The sequence below is a fragment of the Falco rusticolus genome, chromosome 3, assembly GCF_015220075.1.
Source record: "Falco rusticolus isolate bFalRus1 chromosome 3, bFalRus1.pri, whole genome shotgun sequence".
Classification (NCBI taxonomy): domain Eukaryota; kingdom Metazoa; phylum Chordata; class Aves; order Falconiformes; family Falconidae; genus Falco; species Falco rusticolus.
Window position 1 is genome coordinate 74,461,168 of NC_051189.1, and position 17,929 is coordinate 74,479,096.

The window sequence follows — 17,929 nt, forward strand, 5'->3', positions numbered from 1 at the left end:
AGGGGCAGTTTTGCAGAAAACTTTGAAAACTTGAACTTGGTGTGCTTTAGTGCCAAGATGTAACTTGCAAGGCATCAGCTGAGCGGTTTCTAGCAGCATTTCTGTGAACAGCTCCCAGTTCTTGGGCGACTGAAGTGTACCTGCAGATTGCAATTGCATGAAGCACTTTGTAATTTTTGGTAATTCTTGTTTTCTAACCTGCTGAATGTTGGCTGTTGCTGGAAAAACGGAGAAGATGGAATGTTGCCAGTGAAGGCTGGAAGGATTGAATACACCATATTTACTCTTGCAGTATTTCTTTACCTTACAGTAGGGTGTTGGGATGGGTCTGGGGGAAAGTAGCACATCGAAGCGCTACTCTTGCACGTGCAGAAAGGGGAAAAAGGGATTGTATCTTGACTTTGCCTTTTTATGGGAAAAGCCGCGAGTAATGTTTCATACGCCTTTAAAAAGAGTACAGTAATAAGCTAACACCATCTTTCCCTTGCCTGGCAGCAGCCGTTTCCGTGCCTTCCCCGCAGCCGTTCGCGCAGAGGCGCCGGTTCTCCTCAGGCGGGCGCGGGAAGGGCGTCCCGCTGCGCAGGCCCCGCCCCCTGGGCCTGGCAGGCCCCGCCCCGCAGCAGCGCCGGGCGCAGCCTCTGCGACGGCGGGTGCCTCTGCCACCTCGACGCTGGTCCGGGGCGGTCCCGCCGGCTCTCCCCTCCCCGCGGCCGGCCCCCGGCGCTGCTCCCCGCCGCCGTCACCATGCACCGCTCACTCCGCGCCTGCCGCCGCCTCGGCTGCTCCGCCGGCCTCCTCGCGCGCCCGCCGCCCCCGCGCGCCGCCGCCGCCCGCTGGGCCCCGCCGCCGCGCGCCGCCATGGTGAGCACGGGCCGGGGGGGGCGGGGGCGCGGTGACCTCTAACTGCCGCTGGCGGCCCCCGCCGCCGTGACTCCTCCCCCGGCGCCCGCCGGCGCGCGCGACCCTCCGGCGGCCCCGTCGCCCGTCGCCGCCCGGGAGGGGGGAGCGGGCGCGCGCGCCGCCCGAGGGAACGGCGGCAAGGCCGGTCCCGGCAGCGGGGCTTCAATCCGGCGGGGAAGATGTTGCCGCCGCGCCCTGCCAGGCTCGTCCCTCTTCCGCCGGGGGGGCCTGCGGGGCCCGTCCGCGTCCGGCGCCGTGCCGGGGCCCGGCTCGCCAGCCCCGAGGCGGGAGTTACCCCGGGGGGCCGGTCCGTGCGGCGCGCAGCCGTTCGGGTGCGCTGCCCGGGGCAGGTCCGTGCCGTGAGCCGTCCTGGCTGTCGGCGGGCCGGGCGGTGCGGCAGGGCCCGCGGCGGCAGAGCGGCGGCGTGCAGCGGCTTCTTCCGCAGGGATTTCTGGCCTGTTCTGGGAGCTGTGGAGGTGCAAGTGAGAAAAGGCCGTGTCCTTCCACACACGGGCTGCTCGGGGAAAGCGTCGCGGTGGGGCTGCCTGAAAACGGGCGCTTTCAGCCGAGCCTGCCCGAGGCCTCGAGCAGGGATCCCCAGTTACGGGGCAGGTACGGTCAGGCCACTGCCGGGCCGAAAGGCGACTGGGGCTGGTTTACTGCACCTGGTTCAATGTAGACACAAAAGTGTAAATCCGGCTGCGGAACTTCAAATCTCAGTACAGCAGCTAGGGTGGCACGCGGACACCTGAGGCTCAGGTGCATCTCTGTAAGTTTAGTCCCTAAAGCAAAGAGGTAACTTAGACTGTCAGAAGAATAAGTGGGGTGTTTAGGTTTTTATTAATTAATTGGTTTATTAAATTAGTTAATAAATTTCGACTAGAACGTTAATTTCCAATCTGTGATGTTGATTAAGGTGTAGAAAATGGCATTTAAAAGAACAAGCTTCCCAATGAGCAAATGAGCTGCATGGTGAATGAAACGTATACTGGTATAAGAAAACTATATATAAAAAGATATATAAAAAAACCTCAGAGCAGACTAACTCAAACTATTGGCCTGTCACATGGTTCCATTTTTTATTTTTCTGTTTAGATCATGTCCTTCATTTACTCGTTGAAGATCTAGTACTTATGAAAGGCTGCAATCTTACAAGGAACATGTGGTTTGATCTTTGCCGGTTAGAAATATGACCTGTCCTGTAAACATGTATTATTTATTGCTTGGGTTTAAATAACGGCAGTAGTTAGAGCAAAATGTCCCTCAAGTGAATTTGGAACTCGAGCAGCTGTTGAATTCTTACAGGAAAACTTTGTATGTTTTTATTTCCAATAGGAACACCAAAAAATATACCAACTGGTATTTAAATCTGAAAATAAACAAAAAAACCCACCACATTTTTATGTTTGTAGAGATTTTTCGGCAGCAAGAGTTGTTTCGGAATATTTTGTGTAGACACAACCAAACGTACGTGCTGTCCTGCGGTGTGACTATTCTGTTGCCTTAGCTTGGCGCTAAATTGCACAAGATGTTTTAAATGCAGTTGTGGTCGCAATGGTCCTTATTCAGCTGAATGTTTTAAAATACTTGATTTTGGTTTCTAAAGAGTAAATTTCAGAATTTGTGACTATTCCAGAGGAGAAATGACATTTAAAGATGGAAACATTCTTCATCTACTTAAGGAGAGCAGTTGAGCACAAATTCTGTTTTCTGCTGGCCTTGAAAGGTTGGTTTTGACATGCTAGAAATGATGATTCTTTTGCACTGAAATATCCAGAATTGCTGCATCTATAAATCAGAATGTAATTTTCCACAGGAAGCGTTACTGCTGCAGCTCTGCCATCTGAGTATCTCCAGTGCAATCTATGGTGCAATCGTTTCTAGCTGATTAGTTCCCTGCGACAAGGCAAAAGTGCAGTAATATTTGCTTAACTGTGTAAGCTTTGCTGTATGGCAACTTGTGATTTTGGAGGGCAGAGCACACCTTGTCGGGGCTCTTAAAAAAAAAATAAAAAATGCTTGTTTTGTAAAGGTGAGGAAGAGTAGTTCTGAGCTGAGACTTGCTGTAGCTTTGACAGAGATTAAGTAGTCATAGGAGTTTGCCTTGGCTTGTGGCAGGGTTGCTGGGTCTCCTGGGTTCCCCTGCGGCGCAGTGGTGGGGGAAGAGAGGGCTCTCACCAGTGTGCTGCCATTGCACCATTTTACAGCAGGTTCCCTAGGTCAGGGAGTGACTACGGAAACTGCTTCAGATACGGGAACTGGGACCTTCAGCTCATAAAGCCAGTCAAGAGGGTGAATTCTAAGGAGTGAGGGAAGCAGGCTTTTAACATAAAATTTCAGACAGTGATTTCTGCAGGCTGCTATGTTAGTCTGAAGGTAATGCTGAAGTTTAGTTACTTTAGTGTGTATGAAAAATACCACTTTTCTATTTTACCTAATGTCACCTGTTACTTTATTAATCAGCAAATGACATTCAGCTTAAAGTACCTTACCCTGTTAACTTCCTTGGAGTTTGTGAATGTGTATAACATAGAACTGGCTAGGGAAGTAATTTTTTTAATAACGGGATTTCGTTGTTAAAAGGTACTTGTACGAGGAGGTTATAAGAACATAGGAATGGCTGATCCTTTTTATCTTTGTTTCATCATTGTTGACGGAATTACATAAGTTTGAGGAATCAATGGTGCAGCTGCTAGCTTTTTTGTCTAAAAGGTTGCAGGTAGTTTAACTATTATATCTTGTTTGAGTATGGATACTTTCGGTGATTGAACCACTGATGACATCAAGAGCAGGGCTTGGAGCCAAATTGGTTCTGCTTATTCAGCTCTAGGGAAAGCCTGACATTGTCTGCTTACACAAGGTGTGCAAATATCAAAAGTAGGGATTTTGGAGACCGTGTGTTAGTGGTCCCTGCTGTTGGAATATTCGTTTATGCATGTGTACAGTAAGACCCACAAGCATCCCTATTAAAAATTTTTGGTAGTGAGATACTAAAGAAGTATCGACTGTGTTCTGTTTCTTGTTAGCATGTAAATGAATGCTAAGTGACTAAAATAGGATAAAGAGGATTAAAGAACATGGGAATGGCATACTGGTCCACACTAAGCTTTGTATTCTTCTGGGGTCAGCATCTGGGAGAGCATGAGCTGAAACACAAGGTGTGGGGAACAAGACGGCAATTCTAGAGCTAACCTTTACTGTTTGTGGGCTTGGTCGCAGTTTCTTTTGGGTCACGTGCACCACCTGCCCTGCAAGAGTGCTCCAAGCAAGTGTCTGGTGCCTCTGGTATGTGACTGTTGGAGTACCTGATGGCAGATCATCTCCATCTGGTTGGAACGCTGCTTAGGACAGTAAAAAGGCTGATACACCCCCCTGCATTGCTACTGCCTGCAGCTTGTTGTGCGTGGTGATGCGGGCCTGGGTAGGCTGCTGCAAAGTCAGTGCTGCTGGACAGGGTGCTCTGACCAATACCCAGATGTGCTTCTGTCCAAGAAGACTGAGACCCACCAAGCAAGGAGCAAGTAAAACAGACCAAGAAAAGAGGGGTACAGACTGACTTCAGAAGTGGACACCTAGGGAACAGTAAGAACTGTGCAAATGTATACAATGCTTTCCTCGTGTTCTGACCCAGTCTTCACTTTCACATCAGGGCATTTCCTGAGTCTGGGGTTTGTCTGTATAATGACCCAATTTATATCTTTCTTCTGAGTATTTATCTTCCCTAAACTTGTGCGGAGTTCTTGCATCCATAGCCTCAGCTGGCAAGGAGTTTTGTCTGTCTGCTACTTGTGTGAAGAGCTGCTTCCCTTTCCTTGCTTTGAACCTGGTTCTTACTAGCCTAATGTTACGGCTCCCTTTCTTGTATTGGAAGAGACAGTGAGCAGCTAATGCCCATCACCATTCTACCAATGCTTTTATTGACCTCAGTTTTCCTTCAATCCTCAAGATGTCTCTTTTCTGAACAGAAAAGTCAGTTGTTTTAAGAAAGTTCTGTTCCCTGCCTTTCATCAACTTTATTGCCTTTCTTTGAACTATTTCCACTTTTTGGAGATGGAAGAACCAAATCTGCACAAAGACTTCAGAGTATAAATGAGTGATGGTGGCACAACAATGTTTCTTTCTGTATCCTCTGCTTTTTCTCATAGTTCTTAACATCTGATTTTCTTTCTCTGCACTGCAACTGTGACTTGATGCTGTGATAGAGCTTTCCCAAGGACTCACCCTTGAGGGTCATGGTTAGGTATATGTATATACCCTACCTATGGAGTTGGGATTGTTTTATCTATGATTAAGATTTAAAAAAATACTTATTTCCCTTCCTGAACACTTTGCAAGAAGGTAGTCTGTTCTCGGGAAGGATGAACACCTTCCTCACAGAAATGTGGGACTTTACTGACCAAGGCCTGGGGAGAGGAAGAGTAAACTGCTCTTTCCTGTCCAGCCTGGTAATCTTTGTAGAGCTGCATCTGAATGTGATCACATCATCACAAATGAATTAATTGTTTCAACAAAAAGTAAAAAATTACTTTTTAGTTGGTGTATGTCAATGAAAATTAATTTACCTCTTGCTGTGTTAGATAATAATTCATGTATATACCAATGCAGGTTATACCTGATACAGAAATATTGCCTTACATAAATATTGCACAAAAAATACCTAGATGCAGTTTCTTTGTGTTGCACATCTAGGACAACTGTGTTACTGGATTGTTAGGCTTAAGAAGGTGATTGTCAGTAACTTGTTACTGAATTAGTCAGTTCCTCCCTTTCAGTATATTTCTTAAGTCTAATGGGCAGTGTGGATTTCAAATAGGGATTGTGTTACGTGTATGTTGACGGGTGGATGCTACCCGAAGTCTTAAGTCTTGCAGTGCTGCCTGTCAGCAGTGGGTCTGCTAGATTACACAATGTTAGTAGTTGTGACTTTTACTGAGACAGGTGCTCAAACTAGAAAAATGTCTTAACTTTGAAAATACAATTAGAAGAATACCTATGACTAGCTAAGTGTCTTTGTTTTGTGTTTTTCACCCTTGAACGCTTTTTCTTACCTGTACCTGCTTTCAAAAAGGATGTGCTGTTTGCCAGTGTTTGAAATGTTTTTGTTTTTCCTTTGCCACAGTCCACTCAAGAGGCTTTTAGGATAGAATATGATACCTTTGGTGAACTGAAGGTCCCAAGTGACAAATATTATGGTGCCCAGACTGTAAGATCTACAATGAACTTCAAGATTGGAGGTGTTTCAGAAAGGATGCCAGTAAGTAATTCAAATCTATGTTGATTTCTTTTCTTTAAGTTACATTTGGGTTGTGATAGTGAATACCTTCTTCTTAGACTTTTGCTGGGAATATGAGCAACTTTGAATTTTAATTAAAATTAGAAATTCCATGGCAAGATAACTGTTCTGTGGTAGAAATATTTTTTGTTGCATTTAAATAAATTGAATGTTGCTTTTGAATAATTATGCTATTGCGTTGCTTAATTTTTTTGATAACCAGGATTAACAGAAATCTTTTCTCTAATTTTTCTGAAAACAAACTGAATGGAATGATTTGTTTGCTGTAGTGTTATATAGCTTGTTACTGAAGATGTTTAGTGTAGCATGAGTTGATATGAAGTTACTTTTTCATGTGTAATTTTTCCATACAGCATTAGTGTGCATGTGCTTTGTCATATACTGGACTTCCATGTGTTGAAACATCAGGTCAGTTTGCCCTTGAAAAGGTTATTTTAGAAATTAAATCAGTTCTCCTTTTCTGTTCATTTTAATGCATGTAATCTTTTTTGATATGCAAAGCATACCTGGACTTAAGCTGTGTACTGGTATCTGGACTGCTTGGATAAATGTTACTGTTAATAGAAGCATAGGTCATGTGACCTGATGGCTCTTTGGTTTGGTTGAGGACTACTGCTGGATTTAAGTCCAGAAGGAGTTTGGTTTAGAGCTAGACCTTCACTATAAGTTCCTGAAATGTCCTTTTGGGGAAAAAAAAAACATGTTTAAACTTACTCTTGTGTCTCAGGTTCAAGTTATAAGGGCTTTTGGCATCCTGAAGAGAGCCGCTGCTGAAGTAAATCAAGATTACGGTCTTGACCCAAAGATTGCTAATGCTATTATAAAGGCGGCAAATGAGGTAGGAACAAACTGTTCACAATACTAGATCTGTCATTGTATTTTTGTTAAGCTTTTCACGGAAGATTTGAAGGCTAGGGGAAGACCTCTTGGATTTCTCAAATTGTTAGAGGAAGGCATTTAGTGTTAGTAAATTTTGTGTTTCATGTTGAGGTATCATTTACTTAATGTTTTACTATTTTAATTCTGACATTTATAGAAATGGAAATGACTGATTAAATGCTTTTTGATACTTACGGTATAAAGATAATTTCCCCCATCTATTACGACTGCTCATTACTTGCACAGTGTTGACTCTTATCAGACGAACAGTATAAAAAAAAAAAACAGGAGAGGAATAGAATCTAGTTTCATTCCGCTAACGTGGTCTGACATGCCAAGGAAAGCTTTTTTGTTTTTGTTAAGCAATTGGATCTTAGAAATGTGAGAACCACCTGCAGTCTCAATAGTGTCTCTGTTACTAGTCTATTCCTTCTTCAGACTTAAGTTTATTAATAAATCTGTGCTTTTTAAGTATCACTTTTATAGCTAAAGAGGACATGATGTGACAAACAGAGGCATCTCCTCTTTCTCAGGATATAAGTGCCACCCAAGTGCAGAGTTGTGGAGGTATGGTAATACCAGGTGTGTTGCTTTCTGTAAAGCAACAGATACATTTATTTAGAAGCATTGTTTTACAGAGCTCGCTTGTTTGACTAGCTTAAAATATTTAAGTACTTGCAGAAGCCTTATCCTCTTTCTATCAGCTGTAGCACCGTAAGCCCCAAGACTCAAGAGCTTTGGAGAACTCCAGAATAGTCCAGGCTGTTTTTGTGGTTTCTAGGGTTCTTCTAGTTAAAGGTGGATCAGAAGTTTTGGTAGCTAAAGGCTACTTACAGATTCATGAGTTCTGAAAGTTGTTCGGGGCTGCTTTGTTGTGTTTTAAAAACACTCCTGCAGTGATACCCTTTCCCTTACCTCCAAAATAATAGAACTGAAAAAGAAAGAGATACAGTGATAAATCAAGTTACTCTTGGAGATGGGAACTTTGCCCCTGTATAAGATGGGAAATGCATAAGATCCTTTCCTGAAAAGCATGATTCCAGGAGGATTAATGTGTCCTGATAATCTGGAGATAGTTATCTAGCCTTAGAGTTCTGACAACAGGTCCATTGCTTTGCATTTTCAACTTTTCTGAAGCTACTATGTACAGGGGTGATAATTCTCAGCACAGATGTTGATACTATCACAAACACACATTTAGAAAAATCTCTAAATGCTTATCAGGTTCAACAGCCTCCAAAAAATGGAGATTGAACAGGAGAGTGTACCTGTTCCGTTTTGATTTGAGATGGTAGTTGTTACAGCCTACCTACTGAAGATGTCAGTTGGTATAGCCATCTTTGGCCGATCAGGACCTTGTTCCCATGGGTAATCAGCAAGTCAATACATAGGAATCTTTTTACGTCCATGTGGTTCTCTCACTTGTTTATATGTGCAACATTTTCAGTTACAGTTGAGGTACAGTAAAGACAGTCATGAGTCTCTTTTAGGTACCTCTCAATTTACAGCCATGTAGGTCCAGGGCAGTACTAGGGAAAGCATGCCTTACAGGAAGAAGGTGTTTGATACCAGCATCCATCTGCTGGCTCATTTTATTGATGCAAAATCTAATGTCTGTAGGTGTAAGAGGTCTGGAACTTCCCTGTATGAAATTTATTTCTGAAGAAATTTCAGAGTCCAGTTATACAAATAATTACTGTGTGTGCATGACAGATGATCTTTGGCAAAAGCACATCTTCTAGATTTCTGAATGCCTCTAATTCAAATGGTTGTGTAGCTGTGATCAGTGTTCATGATGAAACTGCGCAGCTGTTGAGCTTGATTTCCTAGGAGAAAGCAGTGCACCTATGATGATGAGAAATTTGTAAACAGGTAAGCACCATCTGAAAACTGATTTCTGACACTCAGAGGATGGTCTTAAGGAGGCACAACACTGAATCAGTACCCTGAAGCACGTTACATGCTCTGATTGAGAAACTACTTAAGTAATTTCCCTTGCCTGAGAGACCGAACTAACCTGAGCAAATAACTCCGGAATGGAGAACCAGCATGTACTACTTCTAGTTCCAGGAGGATTAGAATCCAGATTTCTTTAAAGATTGGGAAGGGGACGATGTTTTTGGACTTAAAAAAATTATCTGCATTGTTTGGGAAAGAGAAGTTGTAAGCTAAATGAACTTTTAAAAAGCTTTTCTTTCTGTGACTGTAGAACATGAAATCAAATTATCTGTTTCTCTGTTTCAGCACTCAGCATCTTCAGAAAGCATGGCACAAGTTTTTTGCTCCTTTAGTATCTGGTATTACATCACACTTAATTATTCTGGTATCAATTCACAATTGCTACATGTAGATTTACAAATATAATGGAGAACATTATTTCAGTTATAGCTAGAAAATTCCCAGGTTTATGCTTTTTAACTTTTTTTGTTCCAGTAGAACAACTTTTCTCTCTTTTTCCATTATAGGTAGCTGAAGGAAAATTAAATGATCACTTTCCATTGGTGGTGTGGCAGACTGGGTCTGGAACTCAAACCAATATGAATGTCAATGAAGTCATCAGCAACAGAGCCATTGAGATAATGGGGGGTAAACTGGGGAGCAAAACCCCAGTACATCCAAATGATCATGTTAACAAAAGCCAGGTCCTTATACTTGTATTATACTTCTTTTAATGTCAAAAGCTTTTTTTTAATTGTCAATTTTGAATTCTCTTGTTATTTATAGATTTTTAAAAAAGAAGTTTTGTGTACAGCTTTGTCAACAATTTTCCAAGTTTTTCAGTTTAAATGAACTTTAAAATGTTTGTCAGTGACAGTATGACGTTTTAGATTAAAAACTTTGAACTCACTCATGACAGATAAATTCACACATAATGTAGTGGCCAGAGGTGCCTTGTGACAACCACTTCTAGTCTTGAAAGAAGTTAAATATGGATCCAGTTTCTCAAAGTTGGGTACTTGTGACTGTTAATCTCCATAATAGTTGTATAAAGCACATAGAAAGAATGATAAAAATGGCTGAAGTCCTGTAATTAGTAAATGAAATAACTTTTTTTTTTTTTCCTTCTTCTTCCCAGGGACCATGGTAGACATTTTTAGTGTATTTCACTCTTGATACTTCAGATTAGCTGAAGTTTTAAGCTACTGACTTGCTTATATCACTTCCTGGTCTTTTGTGCCTACTCAATATCCTGTGAGCTATGAGTTTAACATTATCAAAGCAACATGTAATAGATGTTCTAGTCACCTACAATTCCTTTAAAACCATTCATCCATTTGTTCCTCTTCTCTCATAACTACTACAGTGATTCTTTTTCTGGGTTTTTTTTGTCCCAATGTTGTTTTGAACAATCTACTCAATTTAGCTTTCTGTGGGCATAATCATTAAAAGTTGATTTTATTAATAAGGTGCTGGACTGGAATTTGAAAGATTTGGTTATTTCTGCAGATTGACTTGTGGAACACTCCTAAATTGCTTACTCTTAGTTTAGTTTCTTCTTGTTTGTAAAGTAAAGAGAATAAACCTGTACACATACATCTTACAACAATAATGGTGAGAAAAGCTTGTAAATACATTTCTTGAATTTCCTTCACAGAGTTCAAATGACACTTTCCCAACAGCAATGCATATTGCTGCTGCCCAGGAGGTTAATGAGGTATTGTTACCTGGACTAAAGAAGCTACAGAATGCTCTTGAAGGAAAATCCAAAGAGTTTTCCCAAATCATAAAAATAGGACGCACTCATACACAAGATGCTGTTCCACTTACGCTTGGACAGGTAAAAACCCCAAATTATGCATTTGTTTGGAAAATTCTTGTAAATGCATAGGAGGAAACCCAGATAAATTTGAGGACACCTACATTAAGTTGATTGTTTAAGAGAAATTATAGGAAATTAGCTAATTCTCAGTCTGAGTATTTTCATCTTTATTGGAGTTCGTTGGATGCTGTACTCTAATAACTGCATCACAGATTTTCTTGATTTTTTTCATATGTGTTATACTTATAACAGTAGTAAGATATAAATAATTTTTAAATTTTCTTCCATTACCAAATAACACAACATGGTATTTCTGTTACACTGACATTGCAAGGAAGAAGATAGTTTGTAATCTGTAAACTTATATGAACAAGGTTTTGCCAACACATAAACCTACTATTTGGAATGAAAATCTTTGATACGTGACTTATTTTTATATATATATATGTATTACAAAGATAGCAAATCTTTGTTATCATAAACTGAATTGATAAAAATCCATGTAAGGTTTGTGGATTTTTTCCAAGAATGTACGGGTGGGGTTTTTTAGTGACTAGAAGTAAGGTAACAAAGCCCAAGATCCATTTCTCTGTTTGTACCTTGAGAACATTAGTTTAGTCCGAGAGGTGATTTACCGTGGATTCAGATCTTACTTAAGTACACAACTGAGATAAAAGGCAAGAGAAGGATGGGTCGTGTATACATTTTTATGTATGCAGATTGGTTTTATGTGTAATTGTTTCTGGTGTGAGAGCAGTCTTCTAATATATGTAAACTTTCCCTCTTAATGAGAACATGCTATGTTTTAGCATCTGGGTGAAGTTCAATGCCTTCATGATTTTAAAGAAATTAGTCTAATCTTGTTAAAAATGTAAATGTTTGTTCTTGATCGTTGTTGTTGCTTCCCCCTCTCCTTTCTTTCAAAGGAATTTAGTGGCTATGTGCAACAAATTAAATATGGCGTGGCTAGGATTGAGTCAACCATGCCAAGAGTGTATCAGCTGGCAGCTGGTGGGACTGCAGTTGGTACGGGATTGAACACAAGAATTGGCTTTGCTGAGAAAGTTGCTGCTAAAGTGGCAGAGCTGACAGGTGAGGAATGATATTGAAATGAGTTATCAATAAAGCAGTATATGTAACATACAGTCAAATTAAAACTAAATCTTTCAGTTTCCATACTTGTCATAAGCTCAGATTGTATTTATATTTTAACATGAAATTTTCTGTTAATGCTGTATGTTACATGCCTTATACTTCTAATGTAATGTATTTTTATAATTATACTCAGTGCATTGAAAGTGACTGCAATTACCATGTTTTTCTGAGCAAGGCTTATTGGAGACGGATACAGTTTCAGGCTTCTGTTATTAGCTCAGCTGTAATGCTTCTGTCTTGATCTTTGCTCCTCTGGCTCTTAATCACTAACCTGGCACAAAAGAAGGAAAAACACCCCCCCCAAAGTGTTTTTTCATGTGAAGGAGTAAAAGTTAGCTGTCTGATTTTTTTGGTGCTGTCATTATAGATCCTAAAGCTTAATTTACAGAGCCATTGAGTTTTTGGATCTGTAAACCAGATCTTCTGTGTCACAGTATCAGGTTTTAAAATACCCTCAAATAAATGTGTACATCTGTCAAATTTGCTGTAAAATCTGAAACTGCTTATCAACAGTATTTTTGTTTTATTGCATCTGTTATTCACTGCCTTGTAGAGGGTCAAGACTTTCTTGTACCCAGAGAGGGAAGAAGTAACTTGTCATAAACAACTGCTGAGAAGCAGTACAGGGCTTGTTTTGGTGCTTGAAGAAGCCATCGGTGGTGTCAGGGAGCTCTCCCATCTTAATGCTTGTTAGGTGTACTATATGGACAGGTTGTACAAATTTAAAACAAGTAGGGCAGGCTCTTGGAAGTTCCACATGTTCTTATAGGGGAAGTTTGGAATGAACTCTGCATCTGAGAAAGCAGCTATGCAATTCAGAAGCCCATGCAAACTGGGTAGGATTTGGTATTTGGTGGGAACTGGAAAACACAAGGAATAATGGTGGTTATGCTGCTCTTTGAACTGGTAATGTAAACTCAGACCAGTAGTTTTGCAGGGCAGAAGTTCAGCTCACATTTGGTCCTTAGTCATGTCCTTTACCACTAATAACATACTGCTGAGAGTTTTCTTTTAGGGCAAAGCTCTGAAGAAAAGTTTTTTCATTACGGACCCTAGCCTTAAATCTCAGGCATTTAATTAATGTAAACAGAGCTGTTACTTCCATTGCTCCTGTGCCCTTGGTGTTGGCAGCAGTTTCAAGCATCCTCCTAACTCTGAATCAGCTTTCAGATGTTCTGTCTGGTTTGCGGTTCTCTCCCAGTGCTGATAACAATGTGGCTGCATCTTTTCTTCTTTAATTAGCTAATTCCATCGTGATTACTTTTTATTTCTCCTAATGTCTGCACTGTACTGCAAAACCCTCTATTTTCATAACTGAAAGAAGGCATCACAGCAATTGATAATCTAAGGAATCTTAACAATTTAATGTAAGAAATACGTAAGTTTGGGCTAAGCTGTAGGAGATCATTGACATTCACGAAATATTGTGGTGCAAAAGCAGTAATTAGTATGCAACACAGTATGAAAGCTTGAAATGTGTACCTTTGTTATGGGTAAATGCTCAAATTTCATGTTTCTTCTGTGTTTTAGTGACTTCTATTGTGTCTTGAATTTAATCTGTTTAAGAAATACATTTGTGAGAAAAGGTCTAGAGAAGAGAGGGGATCTTCATATTACTAGGTGTTGGGGTTTTTTTATTGAGCTAATTATGTGTTTGATTGTCTGTTTTATGTCTGCAAGGAAGTGCCTCACTGGTTTAATATTTCACCCACCTCCCTGTAGGTTTGCCTTTTGTCACTGCTCCAAATAAGTTTGAAGCTCTTGCTGCTCATGATGCTCTAGTTGAACTCAGTGGAGCTATGAACACAGTGGCATGTAGCCTGATGAAAATAGCTAATGATATTCGTTTCCTGGGTTCTGGGCCACGGTCTGGACTAGGAGAACTCATTCTGCCTGAAAATGAACCAGGAAGCAGCATCATGCCAGGTACAGAGAAAACATACAGCAAGAAATTGCCTGTTTCTTTTGTTTCAGACCGCTAATTCTTAACAGATACTTGCCAAACACCACCACAAATGTCAGTAAGTCCATGATTCAACACTTCTGTCAGTTTTTATGTTCTGCCACTTTTTGCCAAACTTGGTGGCCATAAAAATACTTTCTTGTACAGCTGTGTTGGCAAATAATGTGGGGGAGAGTAGAATCTGTAAATGTATGACTTATTAATGAAGTATACTTCTCAAAACTTTCTTTTAGAATTGCAAGACCTCTAAAATTTTTAGGTAAAGGCTTTTCTGAAACAAGCTGTAAATGATCTAATCTATGACATTGTAGCAATATCATGATGTAAATTGACTTCTGTCTTTACTTCCTAGCATGGTTAGTGTTACGTACTCACATTTTCCCTTCTGCAATGATCCTATTGCTATTGTATGGGAGGATACGAAAGGAAGGAATAATATTAGTAATATTCCTTGCCTCTCTCCTAAAAATTTATGTATATATTAATGGTGTACATCCAAAAATATTCTAGGCATGTTCTTCCTGTATGATAAATTGTAAAAGAAACAGGCCGTGAGCATATGGCTTTAAAAAAAGCAGATAATTAATGTTAATAGGATTATTTCTAGGAATGAAATTAACCATGAAACTTCCTTTCTAATACCTTTTTTTCCCTAGCAAAGTAAGCATAGTGTACTAATTTTATTACAAGTAAATCTTAACAAATTTGGTCAACTTTTTAAAAGTACTACTAGATTTGGTAATGATTTACCAGAAATGCCTACTTGCATGAGTAAAGACAGGTTATAATCTCCTGACTATTAAAAACAGTGGTAATTAACAGCTGTTTGGCTCACGCACATTTGATCCAGCTCTCAAAGGCTTGGTAGATTGCTGAAGCAGCCATAGCTGTTTTAAAAATCCTAGCTGAATTACTGGACTAGTACAGTCAATATCATTTATGAAAATTATTTTTTTTGTGTTGCACAGATGCAGGTAAGACATGTTACCTCCTACAAAACATCTTCTGTTGGATATAATTTGGTAGATGAAATTAGTGATTTTTGGTTGGTGTTTTTTGGGTTTGGGGTGGTGTGGATTTTTTTTTTCCTTCCTCTTCCTTCTTCGGTAACCTTTTTCCCTTCCTTCTGCAACCAGGGAAAGTGAACCCTACCCAGTGTGAAGCTGTAACCATGGTGGCAGCCCAAGTTATGGGAAACCATGTTGCGGTTACTGTAGGAGGTAGCAATGGACATTTTGAACTGAATGTATTTAAACCCATGATGGTAAGTTCATAAAGTTTTGAATATTTAGGACTTTTTAGATTGTTGTTTGTACAATCAGTTAACTCATTGGAAGAATACTCAGTGAATATTTGCTCAATACAAGCACTAGAGAAGCTAATAAATTGTAAGAACTAATTTTATTCTTTTGTATGTTAAGTGCTTGTTATTTTGACAGGGAAATGGCAATCTTTTTTACGTGAAACTATCTTATGTAGAAAAGCTTTTATCTTAACGGTGTATGCTTATCATCAGTCTAAGGAAGCAGGGAGAGAGGAACAACTGAGGCAAAATATTGTCAATGTCAAAGCAAATTTGGCATTTTAGCTAAAAATAAGATATTTTTTTTCTTTAGCAGCTATCTGTTACTAATTTCTGTTACTGCTGAATACCAAAGGTTTGCATGCTTTTGGCAAGTGAGTCATGCAAAATTGCAAATGATTAGTCATAGACTTCAGTTTTTTAAATTTTAGCTCCCTTTGACAGTGTGAGCAGGATACACCGAGATAGATACAGCTGCTTCTGTCTATTTAATCAAAAAAGTCAAATGGAGTGTTATAAATCACCTTGTACTGAAATTTGGATGTTTGACACCAAGTCGTAATTCTCATTTTCTTCTTTGGGCTGTCTACTTTTTATTTTTCCCCATAAAACCAAGAAGGAAAAAAAGAGGAAAAGAATATTAACAACAGCATCAAATCAGAAGATGGAGAACCGTGTGTAAGATGTTGAAGGAATAGCATAGAGGTTAGGGCAGGAATGATAGTTTAAGAAGAATTGAGGTGACTCGCAGAAAAGATCCTAATACTAATAGAAATTAAAGGAAAGTTTTTGAGTTTTTGTTGTCTTGTTAGAAATAAGAAGCACAAAGGAAGCAGCATGTAATATGCTGTTTTTCTGCACAGCCTATACTGACTGATACTGCTTTTTATTATGCTAGTTAGAAATGACTGAACGAACACTGAAATTTTACAATAAAATCTGTGTTTGTCTCTTCCTTACTGTGTCTGCTTTGGTAATGTATTTTTCCTGTGGATTTGAACATATTTCTTCTAAGAAGAAAAAGTTTTGAAGAGGGGAAAACCCCCAGTAATCCTATTGAACAGCCAGGCGATGTACCTAGCAGAAGATAAATTTGATAGAAACAGACACCTCTCCAAATAAGAGAGTGGCATGTTATGGATTGTCGAAGTACATGACTAATGCCAGACATTATTGTATTTTATATTTTTAGATGTCTTCTCTTGATTGGTACCTGAGGGGGAAAATGACAATGAATCAGATGCCTCCATGTATTTTTTACTTGGTTATTTGTGAATTATTACAACAAAATTATTATGCATACTTTGGTTGTCTTTATGCAAGAGTTCTGCTGTTGAATGCTTCTCACAAATTCCATTAAATAGGAGTGGCTGAGCTTACCTTGCAAAAGGAGGAGGGTGTACTATTTACTGTACTCCTTTTCTGCAAATTTTCTGTAATTTCTGCAAATACACTGTTAAAGAAGTGGATATTGCAGGGGGTGCACTGGTTATGAACAACGGTGCCAGACTGTGCAGCTATTAATATCTGAATGTAGTAGTTGGTATTTCGTTTCTTTTTTTTGTTAGATTAAAAACGTTTTAAACTCTGCAAGACTTCTTGGAGATGTTTGTGTTTCTTTCACTGACAACTGTGTGGTTGGAATCCAAGCCAATACAGACAGGATTAACAAACTAATGAGTGAATCGCTGATGTTGGTAACAGCACTGAACCCGCATATAGGTAGGTTTAAGGCTCAGAAATTTCTCAAAACAGTATACCAAAATATTTTGTGCTAATGTTGTTTTGCATACATTATTCATGTTGTCACAGTGTTTAGGAAACCAAGTCATGGCTCAGGCCAAAAGTTAATTTACTTTAACATAAATAACTGCCTTTGCTGTTGAAAAAGATGTGTCCTCCTTGCCATGGCCATACCGGTGCATTATAAAAGTAATGCTGACTGGAGTAGAAAAAAGGAGATGGGGCGAATTTGTGTACCTGTCATCCTGATTTGACTGCCAATAATAATGAAAAGTGAAAGACTGTAACATGAGATTCTATTTTTAAAGGAGAAGGTCATATAAAACTTTGATCTAAATCCATGAAGACCAGAATAACATAATTGGGAGTTGGTGTAAATACTTTGTGCACATTTACTGCAAACTGAGTTAAGTGGTTACAGCAGTATCTAGCAAATTAATTCTCCAAAGGCAAAGTGTCCCATTTTTTCCTCACCTCTGAGAAACCGTCTGAAACTGCAAATGGCTCTCGTTTGCTTATTTTGTTACAGGGTACGATAAAGCAGCCAAGATTGCCAAAACGGCGCACAAAGAAGGGACGACGTTAAAAGAAGCTGCTTTGAAGCTCGGATTCCTTACATCAGACCAGTTTGATCAGTGGGTGAAGCCCAAAGATATGTTGGGTCCTCAGTAACTTCGGTAAAAAAAATAAAAGCATTCTTAACATAAAAAATAAATAAAATAAAACAAACAGCTTATGCTTTTGTTTCACAGGTTTTCATGGTATTGCTTTTTTAACACATCAGATGAACTGATCTGGTGGGGAAGGTTCTACAGAGATATATTTTTTTATTAAAAAAAAAAACCACACAACAGAATGTCAGTGCAGATATAACTTGAAAGGTATTTTTTTAGGAGGCGACAGCAGTTCCGGACGGGTGCTGCCCGCCCCGCA

General features: G+C 39.8%; 1 protein-coding gene across 2 annotated transcripts; it reads left to right on the top strand.

Annotated features, from left to right (window-relative positions):
- The first annotated feature begins 666 nt into the window (after window positions 1-666).
- Window positions 667-17,734, top strand: FH (fumarate hydratase). Of its 2 annotated transcripts, none has more exons than XM_037380406.1 (10): window positions 667-861; window positions 6,020-6,154; window positions 6,921-7,031; window positions 9,538-9,714; window positions 10,668-10,850; window positions 11,759-11,924; window positions 13,710-13,913; window positions 15,087-15,214; window positions 16,822-16,975; window positions 17,526-17,734. In XM_037380406.1, exons 1-10 carry the CDS (start codon window positions 745-747, stop codon window positions 17,666-17,668), a joined length of 1,518 nt encoding a protein of 505 aa, XP_037236303.1. In that variant the 5' UTR covers window positions 667-744; the 3' UTR covers window positions 17,669-17,734. The 2 variants fall into 2 exon arrangements, with proteins under 2 accessions (XP_037236303.1, XP_037236304.1); XM_037380407.1 differs by lacking the exon at window positions 667-861 and adding an exon at window positions 4,155-4,482 and having other exon boundaries at window positions 17,526-17,732.
- Window positions 17,735-17,929: the final 195 nt, after the last annotated feature.